Source organism: Ornithorhynchus anatinus, chromosome 15, assembly GCF_004115215.2.
Source record: "Ornithorhynchus anatinus isolate Pmale09 chromosome 15, mOrnAna1.pri.v4, whole genome shotgun sequence".
NCBI classification, from domain to species: domain Eukaryota; kingdom Metazoa; phylum Chordata; class Mammalia; order Monotremata; family Ornithorhynchidae; genus Ornithorhynchus; species Ornithorhynchus anatinus.
The window spans coordinates 25830373-25848780 of NC_041742.1; the positions used below are offsets into that span (position 1 = coordinate 25830373).

The 18408-nt window shown below is 55.6% G+C and overlaps 1 protein-coding gene across 1 annotated transcript; it reads right to left on the bottom strand.

The window, feature by feature from the left end:
• Nucleotides 1-2215: 2215 nt before the first annotated feature.
• On the bottom strand, nt 2216-15235 carry SHOX (short stature homeobox). The gene is made up of 5 exons (XM_029080012.1): nt 14861-15235; nt 9951-10159; nt 4899-4956; nt 4184-4272; nt 2216-2467 (listed from the first exon to the last, which is right to left on the bottom strand). The coding sequence occupies exons 1-5, from the start codon at nt 15150-15152 to the stop codon at nt 2216-2218; spliced, it is 900 nt and encodes a 299-aa protein (XP_028935845.1). The 5' UTR covers nt 15153-15235.
• Nucleotides 15236-18408: the final 3173 nt, after the last annotated feature.

Sequence of the window (18408 nt, forward strand, 5' to 3'; positions counted from 1 at the left end):
AACGCCTTAAGCTACCCTAGAAATGACGCAATTCCTCCCCAAAATGTCCATGTGAGTCTAGGACCCTGGGCCTGTTTTACTTCCTACCGCCGTTACTGCTCTGCTTCAGCTACAACTTTTTAAAAAAAAAGCAACGTAAACGGGTTTGGGCAAGGGGCTGGGATTCCGGCGGGTCATCGCCATCGACTTCCGAAGGTCTAAACCGATCGCTTTTCCTCCCGTCACCAACCGGAGGAAGACGTTTGAGAAATGGACCTTAAAATTCAGAAAACCTGCCTGGGGAGGGAGAGGAGGCCCCGCGGCCTGATAAGTTGGTCATTCAAAGGCCCCGAGCCCCGCCCCGATGAAAATCGCTGAAACGCACCATCCTAGGACGGCGGCCGTAGAGGCGGATAAATGAACCTACGTAGACCTTTCAAAACCCCGTCGACCGGCAGCCCGCATCTGACAAAAATCAAGTTCCGTCGGCTACAGGCCTCGATGACCCGGGCCAAAAAAGAAGAACACAGAAGAGGGACACCTGGTTAGAGGTAGACGGATCCGGTATCGCTCTCGCCGTGAAGAGAGGACGCAAGCCGATCGAGAGGGAGAATTCCATGACTATCCCGGCCGAGGGTCTGGGAACCCAGACGCTTTGGTTACATCGTTTTACGGGGCTTTTCCCTCGTTTCAGAATAGACCGCTAAAAGGGGCGACTCTTCGGCGTCTACAGGATGGGCCGAAAATAAAAATATCGGAATCGCCTACCGCGACCAAACGCTTTCTTCCCCGTATTTTTGTTTAGTTTTTTCAAACAGGCCTCCCTCCCAGAAATCCGGCACGTTAGCCGGCCTAGCGGCCGTGGTCTCGATCACCTTCCATATGGGATCCGTACATTTCATCCAAGCCTAGAGGATCCTGACTCTGATTCTGGCAACCAACGGCGACGCCCCGGTCCGAGCTTAAAGGGACGAGGTCCGGGGTCTCGCGGGGTCGGCGGGTGACGGAAGAAGGAGGCCCGCCCGCTTGTTAAAATCTCTACTATTTACAGTATTGCACTTTACTGCACTTAATTGCATGACACTAAAATCAACGCCGCGTCGGCATCACGCCTGGAAAGCACACGTCCGTCTCCTGGCGCGTGATTTCCCACCGACGGCAGAACGCCCATCCCGAGTTCCACGCGTCGGGACAAACGAGAAGGTCGACCCGTCCCCACGGCACACGCGGCTAGTTCTGGTCATCCGGGTTCAAGCCCGTGCGCCAAAATCCTTCCCGCGATTTCGAGTCACCGCCCGACGGCGACGGCGCCCGTCCTTCGCTTTCTCTCCCTCCCTCTCCCCGCTCGCCATCGCTCCGTCGGGGGACGTAGCCGTCCGAGACCCACATCTTGTAACGGCTGCTTCTTTCTGGAAAGAGAAGGCCCGCCCCTCGCCTCGGATCTGAAACTCCACGTTTAAATTCAAACCAGTTCCGCGGCGGCAGCAGGCTCTTCGTCGACGGAAGATATTCGTGGCGGCGAGAGGACACCGTCGGCAACGGAGAAATGTCATCTTTAATGGAGACCAGCCCCAAGGATCTCTCGTCTAATATATTTTACGATCTTCGAAACGCGTTCGGTCAGACACACGCACGGGGTAGCGACACCGACGGCGGCGGACGTGGTCCCCCGACGGGATGGGTTCTGCCGGGGTCAGCATCCGCAAGGTCCGGCGTTCGGGGATGGGCGTCATTTGCGGGGCGTTTGGGGGGGTGTCCTCCCGGGGGGGAAGGGCGGTCACCCCCTCCCGCCCGAGCCGCTCGGAGCCGGGACCGCCGGACGACCGGCGGGTGTCCCGGGGGAGGCGGACGCCCCTCTTCCGCGGGGATCTGGGTGGGAGGCGGGCGCCTCTCGTCCGCGGGCGTCCGCGGAGGGGCGGCCGGCCCTCATCCGCGGGGGTCCGGAAGGAGGCGGACGCCCCCCGTCCGCGGGGGTCCGGCGGGGGGTTGGCGGACGCCCCTCTTCCGCGGGTACCTCGAGGGAGGCGGACGCCCCTCGCCCGCAGACGCGGGACGCCCCTCGTCCGCGGGCGTCCGGCGGGGGGTGGCCGCCCCTCGTCCGCAGGTGCGCGCCGGGGGGCGGACACCCCCGTCCGCGGATGCCGAGCGGTGGGCGGATGTCCCCCGGGGGACGGAGGGCCCCCTCGCCCGCGGGTGTCCGGCGGGGGGCGGGGGCGGGCGGGGGCGGGGGGCGATGTCAGAGGCCGAGGGCCTCGGCGTGCTTGCGGGCCTTGAGCCTGAGGTCGGCGATGCTGGAGTTCTTGCTGTTGCTCTTGGCGGCCGCGGCGGCGGCGACGACGGCGGCGGCCGAGGCGGACTCGGCCAGGGAGGCGATGGGCAGCCCGAAGGGCGGCGGAGGGAACATGAGGTAGGGGGCGTGGGCCGCCAGGTGCGGGGCCAGGTGCGGGCCCGCGTGGGCCACCCCCTCCAGCTGCAGCTGCGCCTGCACCTGCCCGACGGGGCGCGGAGACCGGGGCCGGATGCGGGGCCGGAGAGGGGGACGGGGTCGGACACGGGGGAGAGGTGCGGGGCCGGAGATGGGGACGGGGGCAGAGACGGGGGTGAGAGGCGGGGCCGGGGGTCAGAGATAGGGGAGAGAGGCGGGGCCAGGGGTCAGAGATAGGGGAGAGATGCGGGGCCAGAGAGGGGAACGGGGGCAGAGACGGGGGTGAGAGGCGGGGCCAGGGGTCAGAGATGGGGGAGAGATGCGGGGCCAGGGGTCAGAGATAGGGGAGAGAGGCGGGGCCAGGGGTCAGAGATAGGGGAGAGATGCGGGGCCAGGGGTCAGAGATAGGGGAGAGATGCGGGGCCAGGGGTCAGAGATAGGGGAGAGATGCGGGGCCAGAGAGGGGAGCGGGGGCAGAGACGGGGGAGAGAGGCGGGACCAGAGATGAGGATGCGGTCAGAGACGGGGGAGAGAGGCGGGGCCAGGGGTCAGAGATAGGGGAGAGATGCGGGGCCAGAGATGGGAACGGGGGCAGAGACGGGGGTGAGAGGCGGGGCCAGAGACAGGGGGCGGGGGCAGAGACGAGGGAGAGATGCGGGGCCAGAGAAGGGGGCGGAGTCAGAGACAGGGGAGAGAGGCGAGGCGGGGCCAGAGACGGGGGAGAGATGCGGGGCCAGAGACAGGGGGCGGGGCCAGAGACAGGGGCGACAGAGAGAGGGAGAGACAGCAGCCGAGATGGGCGGGAGGGACAGAGATAGGAGCTTGGTCAGAGACGGGAGACGAGATGGGGCGCGGGGAGAGACCCAGGGGCGAGGCGTGGGACCCTCCCCATCCCGACCCCCCCCCCCATGGGACCCTCCCCATCCGGAGCCCCGCCCCCCCCCCCGGGATTTTCCCGCCCGGCTTCGCCTATATGTCTGTGTGTGTCTGTATACACATGCGTACATATGTATATGTGTCATATCTACGTCTGTAATTTATTTATCTCTCTATTTATTCCTATTAATGGTGGAAGGGGATAGAAGGGGTGGAGAGGGGTGGGAGGGGGTGGGAGGCGGTGGGAAAGGGTTGGGAGTGGAGTGGGAGGGGGTGGAAAAGGGTGGGAAGGGGTGGGAGTGGGGTGGGAGGGGGTGGAAAAGGGTGGGAAGGGGTGGGAGTGGGGTGGGAGGGGGTGGGAAAGGGTGGGAAGGGGTGGGGAGAGGTGGGAAGGGGTGGGGAGAGGTGAGGAGGGGTGGGGAGGGGAGGGGATGGCAGGGGTGGGAAGGGGATGGGAGCGGTGGGAAGGGGTGGGAAGGGGACGGGAGGGGTTGGGAAGGAGTGGGAAAGGGTAGAGAAGGGTAGGAAAGGGGTGGGAAGGGGGTGGGAGGGGTGGGAAGGAGGTGGGAGGGGTGGGAAGGGGACGGAAGGGGTTGGGAAGGAGTGGGAAAGGGTAGAGAAGGGTAGGAAAGGGGGGGAGGGGGGGGAGTGTGGTGGGAGGGGTCGGGAAGGGGGCGTTTCTCCCGTCCCCTCCCCCGCTCCCACCTCCTTGGAGTAACTTGCGAGGTTTTTACAACGTGATTTTAATACGTGCCAACTTGTCTGTAAATGCCCCTTGTAAAAGGGCCCCGTTTCCTTCCTCTAAAGCTCCCGGGGGGGGGGGGGGGCGGGGGGGTCGGTGTGTGTGCGTGTGTGTGTTTTGAGGGGAGGGGGGTGGGGAGAAAAGCGAGCAGAAGCCCGTACCTGTTGGAAGGGCATCCGGAGCGCGCCCATGTTGACGTAGGGGGCCACCCTGCAGGCGTCCAGGTGGCTGGCGGTGCCCAGGATCACCCCTGCTCGCCCGGGGGCGGGGGGCGGGGGCGGGAGAGACACGGGGTGGGGGGGAGGGAGGGGAGGCTCAGAACCCCGCCCCCCCCCCCCCCCCCCCAACACACACCCTCGGCGAGACACTCTGCACGCCCTCTATCACATCCACCTCCTCTCTCTCACACACACACGCTCTGCACCCCTCTATCAGATCCACCTCTCTCTCTCACATACACACACACCCCGGGCAAGGCACTCTGCACGCCCTCTATCACATCCACCTCCTCTCTCTCACACACACACACACCCTGGGCAAGGCACTCTGCACCCCCTCTTTCAGATCCACCTCTCTCACACACATACACACACACCCTGAGCAAGGCACTCTGCAGCCATCAGATCCACCTCCAACATCACCCCCCCATCTGACCCACCTCTTCTCACACACACACACACAATGTCACACCATGATACACAGAAGCAGATACACTCCCCCCCCCCCCCATTCACACTCACACCACCAAACCTCCCGGCCTCAGCCCGGCCTCCCGCCCCCCACCCCCCCCCCACCCCCGTCGGGGAGTCTGTAGGGCCTTCTCCCGAGCGTTTAGCCCAGGGCTCTGCACCTAGTAACTCACTACGTGGGACCCACCTTTATGCATCTGGTTCTCCTGTTTCCGGCACTTGGCTCTCCGGTTTTGGAACCAGACCTGCGGGAGAAAGCGCTCAGGGCCGAGGCCGCGGAAAGGGGGACCCCCGCCGTGCACCCCGATGGTCACATCCCCCCCCACCGCCCGGCCACACACGGCCACACAAACACACACACACACTGGGGCAGGGTATGTGGGGCAGGGGGACGATTTCGGCTCCAACCCTGGCTGCCATCGGATATTGGGGTGAGGGTCTGCGGGACCCCGGGTTTCCTGAGTCTCGGGCAGACCCCCTCCCCGCCTCTCCCCCGGGGTCTGGGGGATTCCCCAGTGCCCAAAGACGTCCTGGGGGAGGGGGGGGGTTGGGTAGAAGTGGGGGTCTGCAGAGAACCCCAATGTGGACGAAAGGGGGGTCCCCTCCCCTTCTCCATTGGGCAGGGATCGTCTCTATCTGTCGCCGAATCGGACATTCCAAGCGCTTAGTACAGTGCTCTGCACCTAGTGAGCGCTCAATAAATACTATTGAATGAATAAATTCTCCAGGGGGCCTCTCGATCCTCGAGGAACCCCCCCAACTCCCCCCTGAATCCGCCGCCACCCCCTTTTCTTACTGTCCCCCGAACCCTCATCCCCCAAGCTCCTTCCAGCGCTTAGAACAGTGCTTGGCACCTAGTGACCGCTTAACAGATACCGTTATGATTATTACGTACGAGGAACGGCCTCCACTAATTCAGTCGTCTCGTCCCAACCCTACTAATAATTCCGGTATTCGTTGAGCGCTTACTATGTGCCAGGCACTGTAGTGAGCGCTGGGTGGATCCAAGCAAATGGGGCTGGGCCCAGTCCCTGCCCCACGGGGGGGAGCTCACAGTCTCCATCCCCTCTTTATCTATATAGAGATTTATCATTCTCTTTATTTTATTAAGGATGTGTGTCTATAATCCTATTTATTCATATTGATGCTTTCGATGCCTGTTTATGTGCTCCGTTGTCTCTCTCCGTTGCTGAATTGTACTTTCCAAGCGCTTAGTGCAGTGCTGGGCACACGGTAAGCGTTCAATAAATACGACGGGACAGGCTGACCTCTTGCGTGACCTTGGGCAAGTCACTTCACTGGGCCTCAGTCCCCTCAATCTGGAAGACTCATTCAGTCCAAGGGGCAGAGGCAGCGCTTGGCGCGGGGAAAGCCGGACTAGGTGGCCGGGCGGAGAGATTCTGTCGCGGTGCCCCGAGCGTTTAGCGCAGTGCTCCGCACACGGCCAACACCACCTTCGTTCCCGGCGGAGGTCTTCCCCGGATCCGTTTCCCTCGCCCCGGGGAGATGCGAGTTTCCCAGGCCGGGATTTCCCTCCCACCCAGGGGACACGGTGGGCTTTTCCCCAGCGCTTAGCCCAGTGCTCTGCACGCGGTGGGCGCTCCGGAAACACGATCGGATGAATGAACGAACGGACGGTCCCCTGCCAGGCGCTCGGCCCAGCGCTCTGCGCAGGGTGAGCGCTCGATTAAACTGGACGGACTCCCTCTCGCTCCCGTCGGGGTGATGAGGGAGGCGAGGGCCGAATTAGCCCCCGCGTTCGGCGATAATAAATCAGGCTGGGGGGGTGATCCGCGATCAATTCCAATTAACCGAGAATATGCTAAGTAAAGCGCAGTACACTGGTTTGGACAGTTATTTCTTCATTAAGGAGCACTCGGTGATTTCTTTCACAAATGCTCTAATCTGATTTCCTTTTGATTTCCATTAGAGACAGTGAATAATGACATTTAATTTAGCCCCGCGCCATAAACCCAAAGATATTTGTTGTAATTGAATTACTGCCTGCTTCTCGGGAATGGCCTCATAACTTTCAATTATAACCCAGACAGCTGGGCGATATGACTTTCCAGCGCAACACTAAAAATAAAAGGTTAATAAGGACCAGCTACCCTAGGAGCTTCAATTTATTTACGGCGAATTTCCCCCGCTAAATTGAAACTATATCCTTTAACGACAAGGGACAAGTTGTACGGAGAGGAATTAGAAAACCATTCGGAGAGTATTAAAATACGGCGGCTGATGGCATCCAAGTGCCACGACTTCCTCGCCTTCGGTCGGCGACCAAAGGTTGTCGATGTGTTCTAAAACACGCGTTCGTTTCGATAGCCCTCGGGATTTCTAAAGGAACACATCCAAGACCCCCACATCTAGATCTGCGGATCTGTTAGATCTAGATGTGTGTGTAAATCGATATCTAAAGATATAGATGTGTGTTTGTGGGTAGTAAATGTATTCATTTACAAATCCACCAGTATATCTATATCTCTGGAGAGGCAGATAAATCTATATCTAGAGAGAGGACATAATATATATATTGTATACATATTGTGTGTGTGAACATTACATATATATATATATACATATATAGCATTTCTATTATATATATATATATAAAATATGTGTGTATCTAGATGTAGATGTGTGTGGTAAATGTATTTACGAATCCACCAGTATATCAATATCGCTAGATATCTATAATATTATAGGTATAGATATCTATAACAGATATAGCGGTGTATGTATATCTACATATACAGATGTAGATATATATCTGGAGATATAGACGTGTGTGCATTAATTTCCGAATCCACCATCTATCTACATCTCTGGATATAGATATGCACCCGCATCTATGTGTGAATAAATCTATATCTAGATATAGTTCTATATAAATATAGCTCTAACTAGATATAGATGTGTGTGTTACTAATAGATATTAATAGATTTAATAGATAGTTCTATCTATTATAGTAATATATTAACAGATGATCTACTTATATATGAAATGTCATTCTATAGATATCTAGATATATGCATATCTACATCTAGATACAGTCATACCGATATAGATGTGCGTATTAATACATTTAACAGACAGTATCTATTATATTAATAGAAAATATAGTGAGAGATATTAAGTGTATCAATCTATAGATGCATGTATGGTAAATTAACTTTTTTTTTTCCACGAACGCTCCCTTCCCGTCTCTCTTCTCTTTAATGGGACGTCAAGATGGGGCATTTCAAGATGACTCTTTCTTCCTAGAGTTTCCTGCCTTTTTTTTTTTTCCCCTCTCCCCCCCACCCCCTCCCCCGGTATTTACAGTTGTCCTCTTTTTTAAGTCTCAGCTGAATCAATACCCGCCTCCTCCCCTTAGTTTGGATTGGGGTTCTGCGAGCGCTTGGAGAACCAATTTTCTGTAACTATGAACATCCTGTTAAGGTGCTACTCGGTAATAAACTACTGGGAGGAAGAGGGCAGAATTCAATTACGAGTAATTTATTTTTATAGAAACAGTACATCAAGGCCTGGGCGATATTACAGAGTCTGAGCAGGAGATACGGGGAGATGACATAAAAGTTGATGTCCCCTTGAGCCAAAGTTTAATCTTTCCATTAATTTAGACGGCTCTGAGAGATTCATCTTGTGGGAGCCGAGGGGAGATCCCGATTGGCCTGGAATTGTCTGGTCGTTTTGCCCCCGCCTTGGAAGGAGGAAAGGGACCCGTCTCTCCCCCCTCCCCGCCGCCTTCCCCGGTGGATTTCCCGAATTTTCCCGCTCTGGGAGCTGTGGAATTCTATTCCCGGCTCCGTCGTGCGTCCGCTGTGTGACCCTGGGGGAGTCATTTCCCTCCTCTGGGCCCCCGCTCCCTCGTCTGTAAAAACGGGGTCGTGAGACGGTTAGCCCCACGTGGGACGGGGGCTGGGTCCAACCCGATCGGCTGGCATCCACCCCGGCGCTTAGCACAGTGCCCGGCACGGAGTGAGCGCTGAGCCAATACCCTCATTATCGATTGCTTATCTGAGGGTGGGGGGTCCCTAAGGGGGACAGGATTTCCCCCCTACCCCCCGCAGACACAACAGAGACGAGGGGCGGGGCCGCTGGATCAGAGACAGGGACACGGGGAGGGAATGTGTCTTGTTAAATGGGGTACTGTCCTCTCCCAAGCGCTTAGTACAGTGCTCTGCGCACAGTAAGCGCTCAATAAATACGATTGAATGAATGAAAGGATCAGAGGCGGGAGGCCCGGATCAGAGACAGGGGGAAGGGATCAGAGACAGAGACGGGGGGGTGGATCAGAGACACAGGGAGACAGAGGAAGAGAGGATCAGAGATAGGGACAGGGAGATAGAGGTAGGGAGCCAGTTTAAAAAAAAAAAGGTATGGGGGGTGAATCACCCAGAGAGACAAGCGGATAGGCAGTGGCGTTAAGAGAGACAGAGACTCAGGGGAGAGATTTTAGCCCCACAGGGATCACCTCTCCCTAAACCCACCTCAAACTCCCCCAACTCCAGCGCCCAGAGGAGACGAGCCGTGTAAACGCCTAGTCGTGTCTACCAATTTTGTCGTTCTGTACTCCCGCAAGCGCTCAGTACACAGTAAGGACTCAATAAATGGCAATGATTGATGGTCTTGGGACGGGAGTCACACCCTAAGGCGACACCCTGGACCCACACGACACCCCCAGGTCTCTCAAGGGAAGCAGAGTGTCCTAGTGGTTAGAGCCCGGAGCGGCGAATCAGAAAATCTGGGTTCTAATAATAATAATAATAATAATGTTGATATTTGTTAAGCGTTTACTGTGTGATGAACACTGTTCTAAGCGCCGGGGCAGATACAGGGTCATCAGGTTGTCCCACGTGAGGCTCACAGTCTTCATCCCCATTTTACAGATGAGGGAACTGAGGCCCAGAGAAGTTAAGTGACCTGCCCAAAGTCACACGGCTGATAAGTGGCAGAGCCAGGATTAGAACCCATGACCTCTGACTCCTAAACCCGTGCTCTTTCCACTGAGCCACGCCGCTTCTCTCCCGACCCCACCGTTTGTCCGCTGGACACATCTCCGTGCCTCAGTTTCCTCGTCTGCAAAATGGGGGAAAAGAGCGGGGACACGGACTGTGTCCAACCCGCTTAGCTTCTATCTAGCCCAGCGCTCAGTACAGTGCCGGGCCCCAGCTGAGCGCTGAACGAATACCACAGTTTTGAAAGAATAACGATAACGATCCTTCTCATTACCTGCACCCTGGCTTCGGAGAGGCCCAGCCTCTGGCTGAGTTCCTCCCGCATGAAGGCGTCGGGATAATGCGTCTCGTCAAACAGTCGCTCCAACTCGTTGAGCTGCTCCAGGGTGAAATTGGTTCTGCTCCTCCGCTGCTTCAGCTTGGTCTGCCCATCCTCGTCCTCCGACTTGACATCCTCCCTCTTCTCCTTGCACTCGTAGAGGCCTGGGGGGAGCAGGGACCGAGGGGTGAGGAGGGACAGAAGGCCATCCTTGGGGGGCAGAGGGAGGGGTCCCCCAAACTCCCTCCCCGCGGGCGGAGAAGATGTCCCGGCCGGACTCTTGGGGGGAGGCCCAATTTTTCTCCCCCATCGCGCGGACAGGCCCCTCTCTGCTCTTTTCTTGGACCATCTGGCTCTGGCTCTCTCTGACCGTCTCTCCCTGTCTCTCTCGGACCGTCTCCCTCTGTCTCTGGCTCTCTCTGCCCATCCCTGTCGGCCTCTGCTTTTCCCTGGGCGTCTCTCTGTCTCTCTCTGACCGTCTCTCTCTGCCTCTTGCTGTCTCTGACCATCTCTGTCAGCTTCTGGTTCACCCTGAGCGTCTCTCCGTGTCTCTCGCTCTCTCCGACTACCCCTGTCGGCCTCTGGTTCTCTCTGACCGTCTCTGTCTCTCTCCGACCATCTCTGTCAGCTTCTGGCTCTGAGTGTCTCTCTCTGTCTCCGGCTCTCTCTAACCGTCTCTTGCTGTCTCTGACCATCTCTGTCAGCTTCTGATTCTCTCTGAGAGTCTCTCTGTGTGTCTCTCTCTCTCTCCGACTATCTCTGTCGGTCTCGGGTTCTCTCTGAGCACCTCTCTGTCCCTGGAGCTCTCTAACCATCTCTTTCTGTCTCTGTCTCTCACCGTCTCTGTCTCTCTCTGACCATCTCTCCCTGTCTCTCTCTCCGACCATCTCTATCGGCCTCTGGTTCTCTCTGAGCATCTCTTTCTGTCTCTGGCTCTCTCCGGCCATCTCTCTCTATCCTCTGGCTCTCACTCTTCCTTCCCTATTTATGTCTCTGCCTCTGTTTCTCTACTTTGTTTCTGCCTCTAACTCCTCTTCTTCTCTCCCATGGTCTCGGTTTCCCAAATACCCTAGGGCCCCACTCAGGAAAGGAAATATTCCCTCCGGGAAATTAAAGGCCGAGCGGGGTGTCCCACGGCGGGAAGGTAGAAAGTCGGGCCCAGACGAACAGACACTTTAATTTTATTTTTACAGAGCTGTGTCTGTGTCTGAAAAATCCTCCCAGCCTCGTTTGAAATTTCTCCGGGGGAAGGAGGGCGTGGAAAGAAAGAGAGAGGGAGAGAAACAGGGAGAGAAATGGGGTTATGGGGGGGGAGAAGGGAGTGTAGCCGACCCCTCCAAATTTTACTCTGAGATATCCAAGACTCCAGTGAAACACGCACACACACACACCAGGAAAACATGGACAAGTTGTTCGGTGAAACACATTCGGAGACTTCCCGTCCTCCAATGAAACTCGCATTCACTCTTCAGCCAAACATCTCTGCAGACTCCGATGAAACATGCATGCGCTCTGCACAGAGACATACAGACTCAAGTGGAACACGAATGCAATCCTCGGGGAAAAATGCACGCACGCCTCCCTGAAATACACAGAGACTCCAGGGGGACGCGAATACAATCCTCAGTGAAAAATGCCACGCATTACTCAGTGAAATATGCAGAGGCTCAAGTGGGACACGAATGCCGTCCTCGGTGAAAAATGCACGCGCTCCCGTGTGAAATATACAGAGACTCAAGCGGAACACGAATGCGACCCTCAGTGAAACACAAAGATTCTAGGTGAAACGCGAATGTGATCCTCAGTGTAACGTATACACGGACTCCAGGGAAATGTGCTCACTTTCCAGGGAACCATCCACACACTTCTTAGGGAAATATACACACAAACTCCAGTGAAACTTGCTCTCACTCCCCAGAGAAACACGCACACGACCCTCCGGCGAAATATCCCCACGCTCACACACGCTCCCCAGCGCTTCGGTACATGTCCAGAATTACATTATTACAGTAAATCACGTACATTTCCGTCATATGTTTATTTATAATAATGCCTGTCTCCTCCACACTGTCAGCTCGTTGTGCAGGGGAAACGTGACTGTCCCAGTGCTATACTGTCCTCTCCCAAGCGCTTAGCAGAGTGCTCTGCGCACAGTGAGCGCTCAAAAAATACGACTGATTGATTGATCGATCGACTGAGAAATATAGGTACGCTCACACACACAACGCAAACGAAAACGATCGACTGACACGCACAAAACGGTAAAACACACACTCGCAGATGGACATGCCCACCAGTGAAGAGTATTCTCTGTCACACACCCCCTCTCGCAGTCGGGGACACGCAAATGAAAAATATCCAAACGTCTATCCCACGAAATAGGCTCACAAACACACGGTTAAAACGCGGGGGGAAAGGATTCGGGATGCTCAGGGATTTGAGACCCGGTTGAATTTCCACGCCTAATTCCGATCACTGAAAAGCACACAATAAAATGCGTTCGTCTCAGTACTAAAATATATGAATTCATCATAGATCTACCCACCAAAACACGGCCCCTACATCCCTAATCCCGTCGCCCCTCTTTTCTTCTTTCTCCCCCTCCCCACCCTTCGGGTGGCTTCGTAAATCAGAGCGGGATGCCCGCGTTATAGAGAAAGCGGGCGCGGAAACGGAATAAGCGGGGAGGAAAGTTATTGCTGGGCCAACAGAGAGCGTTACCCCGGGGATTTCGATGCAGGGGAGTCCTCCATCGTATTTATTGAGCGCTTACTGTGTGCAGAGCACTGGACTAAGCGCCGGCGTCGAATCGACGGCTTCTTTCCCGCGCCGATTTGATATGATTCCCGTCGAAAGGGAGCCGGTGGGAGGTCGAGGAGATGAAATCTCCCGGTCCCAAACCGATCCCAATCCGATCCCGTTTCCCACCGGGGAAACGAGGTTGAGTCCGAGGATTCATTCAGTCGTATTTATTGAGCGCTTACCCTGTGCAGGGCACTGTACTGAGCGGTGGGAAAGTACAGTCCAATAATAAAAGGGGCCCACGACGAATTTACAGTCTGGGGCCGGAGCGGAGGGGAGGGGGGGAGACGAGACGCATCAATCCAGATAAATAAAATCACAGAGCTTGGGATTTCCTTTTCCCTCTTGGAGCGAACTCCGAAATTCCCCTCCTCTGTGCTGAGGATACACACATACACACACACACAAAATACACACACAAACGCACACCACCCCGGGGGGAAACGGAATCAAAAGGGAAGCTTGGAAGAAAAGTCAGCCACCCGAGTCTTCTCTCCGGCAGATTTCGGATGCGGGGGGCTTCTGGGGAAGGATTCCTCAGTCGTGAACTTTCAAAATATATAAAAATAGATTCAAATATATATATATCTTTTTTCATCATTACGAATCCATCAAGGACTGCTTCAAGCTTGACACCAACCACCCAAACGGCCTCCTCGGTGCCTAATTGAAACGTAGGAATGCAAGACTCCCACCTGTTTGGATGGAAGACGCCTTTCTCGACTTGCGTTTTTTAATTAAGATAGCCACCGCCTTCCCTTGTTCCCCCCCCCCCCCCCCCCCGAGTCTGCCAATCTCCCGTAGAGGCGAAACGAGGTGTAACTAAGCTCTCACAAGGAGGGCAAGGCCGGACCCTCGTCCAAGTAACCGGTTTGGGAAGGTCCCCTTACTGGAGGAATAATTGATAATAATCGAGTCCAGGAGGTTCACACTTACACGCACACGACCCAGGGATTCCCAAGCCCTCACCCACGAAATCACTCTCCACTTTGGAGATTGTCCGAAAAAAGAAAGCCACCTGCATTTTCCTGCCGAAACCTCTTCCCTTGGGGGCTCTTTGATCGTTCCCCAGGTAAAGGATCCAAATCGGGAGACGGGAACGATCCCGCAACTCTCTTGGATTCGGTTGGATTTGTTATTTTCCCCGTTGGAAGAAACTCCGTCCCGAATCTGGGAAGAACGATTCCTTCTCTGGGCTTCTCCGTCAACACTGGGCGCGAGAGAGAGTCGATCTCGAGCGGGTGTGGGAAGGGGATGTGTCTCCTTAGGGTTGTATTAATAATGATAATAATTACGGTATTTGCCAAGCACTGTTCTAAGCGCCGGGGTGGCTACAGGGTGATCAGGTTGTCCCTCGCGGGCCTCTCGGTCTTCGTCCCCATTTTCCAGGTGAGGTCACTGAGGCCCAGAGAAGCGGAGCGACTCGCCCAAGGTCACACAGCCGACAAGTGGCGAGGCCGGGATTAGAACCCACGTCCTCCGACTCCCAAGCCCGGGCTCTTGCCACCGGGCCACGCCGCTTCTCTTGGGAGCTTAGTAGAGTGATCTGAACACGGTAAGCGCTCAATAAGTAACGATTGAATGAATGGGGCAATTACTCGCGACATAAACACACGCACACACATATACAACCGTGGCCCAGCTCCCCTCCTTAGGACCCCCGAGCCTCCAGGCCCCGGCCCAGACGATGCCCTCCCCTCTAATTCTCATCTCATTTTCCAAATCACATCCCTGCGGAGTCCGAGCTTCCCTGTTTTTCCTACAGGAGAAACCCGCTTGGATCCTGTCCGCATTCCCTTCTCCTCAGGCCCGGAGTCTTCGTTTCTCCAAGAGCTGGGGTTGGAGGCGGGGGGGGGACCCCTATCTGTCTACCTGTCGGGGGGAACGGGGTGTCTGTCCGTTTGGGGGTGTCCAGCCCCCGTGTCCGTCTGTCTGTCCAGCTAAGGACCGGCTGGACGGTCCCGGGCCGGTCATCAGGACACAGGGATGTGGCCTCCAGGTGAGTGGGAAGTTTTTTCCCCCCTCCAAACCGCCCCAATCCCCCCAATCCCCCCGGACCTTACCTTCGGCCACCCTGGCCGGCCCGAAGTCCTTGACTTTGTCCTTGTCCCCATCGCCGGGATCCTTGAACAGATGGCTCTCGGGGAGATCCGGGAGGTCGGCGTCCGAGCCGCCCAGCTCCCGACCCCGACACAACCCACTCTCCAAAACTTCCCGGTAGGTGATAGTCTCCTTTTTACCTCCTCCACCCCCTCCTCCTCCTCCTCCTCCTCCTCCTCCTCCTCCTCCTCCGCCACCGGTCTCCTTGCTTTTCTGGTCGAAAGATTTGGACACAAAAGCGGTCAGTTCTTCCATGACGGTCCGGGGGTCGTATCCACAGAGATTCCCCGGGACACAGAAGGAGGGAGAGAGAAAGAGAGAGAGGGGAGAGAGAGAGAGATCTCGCCCGTCCCGTGTCCGGAGAAGATGGGGTTGGAGAGGCTTGGCTCCCCCCTCCCCCTCCCCCCGATCCCTCCTGCTGTTATTTATGCCTTTCGATCGGAGATCGCGCTATTTATACATGCCTACCTCCACCCGCCCCCCAGCCTCGCTGTCTCCAGCAATTACTGGGTTTCCAAGTCGCAGGACGCTTCTGCACAGGAAAAGCAGCTCCCTTTTTTTCCCTCCCCTCCCTCCTCCCACCCCCTTCTCTTCCCCCCCCCCCCCAAAAAAAAACCTAACCCAGCAATTGGCTTTTCGGGGCGTTTCATCACCGTTTGGCGCCTCGGTACCTAAGGGGCAGGGAGGGAGAGACAGAGCATGGAATTGGAGGGAGACAGGGAGACAGAGAGACGGGGAGGGGGGAGAGATAGGGAGAGATGGGGGAGAGACACTCACAGGGAGAGACAGAGAAAAAGAGGGAGGGGGTAGAGAGATGGGGAGAGGAGGGGGAGACTCACAGGGAGACAGAGAAAAAGAGGGAGAGAGACACAGGGAGAGACAGAGACAGAGGAAAAGAGAGGAAGAGAGGGAGACAGAGACAGGGAGTGGAAGGGAGAGACACAGGGAGAGGGAGAAGAGACAGAGAAAAAGAGGGAGGAAAGGAGGGGAGGTGGGGAGAGAGAGACAGGGAGAGACGGGGAGAGGGAAGGGGGAGAGACACACAGGGAGAGGGAGAAGAGAGACAGAAAAATAGGGAGGGAAGGAGGGGAGACGGGGGAGAGGAAGAGGGGGAGGGAGAGACAGGGAGAGGGACACACAGGGAGAGGGAGAGACAGAGAAAAAGAGGGAGACAGGGAGAGACACAGAGAGAGGGGAGAGGAGGGGGAGAGACACACAGGGAGAGACAGAGAAAAAGAGGGAGAGAAGGACGGGAGAGGGGAAGAGAGATGGGTAGAGGGAGAGAGACGGGGAGAGACACACAGGGAGAAGGAGAAGAGGGAGAGAAGGAAGAGGGGAGAGATGGTTAGAGGGAGAGAGGGAGACAGGGAGAGACGGGGAAAGGGAAGGGGGAGAGACACAGGGAGAGGGAGAAGAGACAGAGAAAAGGGGGGAGGGAGGGAAGGGAGAGGGGGAAAAAGATGGGTAGAGGAAGAGATGGAGAGAGAGACAGAAAAAGGGAGGGAGAGACGGAGAGGGGAGAGACAGAGAGGGAGGGGGGAGAGAGACAGAGGGAGAAAGAGAGACGGAGAGACAGGGGACGAGGAAGGGAGGGGGAGAAAAATGAAAAGGAAGAGAGTTATCCCGGGATCTTCCGTATGTAACTAGGGGACAGTCACGGGAAACCTTAGTTTAAGGAGCCTCGGTAGCCAGCACCGTGAGTAAAACCAATCTGGTTTCCAGGACCTTTTCTTCCAGGGGGATTTTTTTTTTCCTAGGGAACCTGGAGGATTTCGGCGGGGAGGGGGGATAAAAACGAGAATGTCTAGACTGCTTGCAGACGCGAGGTTTATCTATTTTTATCTATTTTTTTCTATTGGATTTTCTTTTCTCTAATTCTCTTAAAGTGGGAGCAAGGGAAACACAGCTTGCAGGCTTTGGGCGTCCATCAGAGAGGAGGTGCTAAAAGGGGGTGTGTTGTGTCTGCTGTGTGTTTATTGTGACGGGGGCAAACTGGACGGCTTTTGGGAAGGCGCTGGGCTGCGAAGTGGGTGATGCGATTCGGGTTCTTGCCAAGTCATCCTATCTGCTTTCAAAATACGATTAATAATAATAATAATACTGTTTTAAATAATAACAATTCCCACCCGGCCCCGTCTCCACAGAAATGCGAAATCGATTTCGGAGTTCTGGAAGCAGAATCGGCCATTCAGATGTGCATGATCCCTTCCCCCCAATCAAGTGGAATTTTGTTGGGTTTTTTTTTTCTCCCACCCCCCTGACCCCCCAGGAGAGGAACCCCAAGGTTTTCTGAGACGGGCTATTTTCCTGTCCTAAAGCGCGAATTTCTCGTCTTTGTGGATTCGGATCTCCTGCCGGGGATCTCGGGCTTCGCTTCTTGCTCCACCGTTCATTCATTCATTTATTCGTTCAATCGGATTTATTGAACGCTCACTGGGTGCAGAGCACTGCGCCGAGCGCTCCGGAGAGGGCGATACACCTAACAGAGGCATTGCCTGCCCATAACGGGCTCACGGACTAGAGGGGGAGGAAAAAAATCCATAAGTACATATAAATAAAATTACAGATGCACACATAATTTATGCATAAATTATTAAATGATTAAAATCTGTAATTTTGTTTATATATGTAATATGGGGCTGGTGGGGGGGGGAGGAGAAAAGGGAGCAGGTCAGAGCGACACGGAAGGGAGTGGGAGATGAGGAATGGGGGGGTTTAATCTGGGAAGGCTTCTTGGAGGAGACGGGCCTTTAATAAGGCTTTGCGGGGGGGGGGGTCGCTGGGCCAAAAGGGGCTAGGCAACCCCTGAGAGGACGCTACCGGAATTCCCATCATATTCCCAACATCCCACCACACACTCCCACACAAATCCGGACACACACAGACCCACAACCACACAGAGACACAACCACAGTTAGGCAGAGACTCTCCCGCACAGCCCCAAGGGCAGAGGCAGCCCCGCAAACGCACAAACACACACCAACGAGAGGCGCCCCGTGGCCCATGAGTCCCGAGGACCTGGGTTCTAATCCCGGTTCTGCCACTTGTCTGCTGTGTGACCTCGGGCAAGTCACCTCTCTTCTCAGTTCCCTCATGTGTGAAACGGGGGTGAGGCCTGTGAGCCCCACGTGGGACAACCTTGTATCTACCCCAGCGCTTAGAACAGTGCTTGGCTCACAGTAAGCACTCAACAGATACTAACATGATCATTGTATCTACCCCAGCGCCCAGAACTATGCGTGGCACTTTGGAAGCCTTTATCAAATCCCATAATAATTCTTATTATTGTAATTGTCCTCTCCAAAGCGCTTAGTACAGCGCTTTGCATACAGCAAGCGCTTCATAAATAAAAGTAGTATTATCATTAATGATAAGAATGCAGATACACACAAACAAGCCCACGGACAGAGAGTCAAAATTCAAGGCTCTTGCAGCTGCGGGGGAGTCTGCAGAAACCCGAGCCTTTGGGGGTGTGGGTTGGGTTTTGGGGTGCTAAACCAGTTGGGCTAAA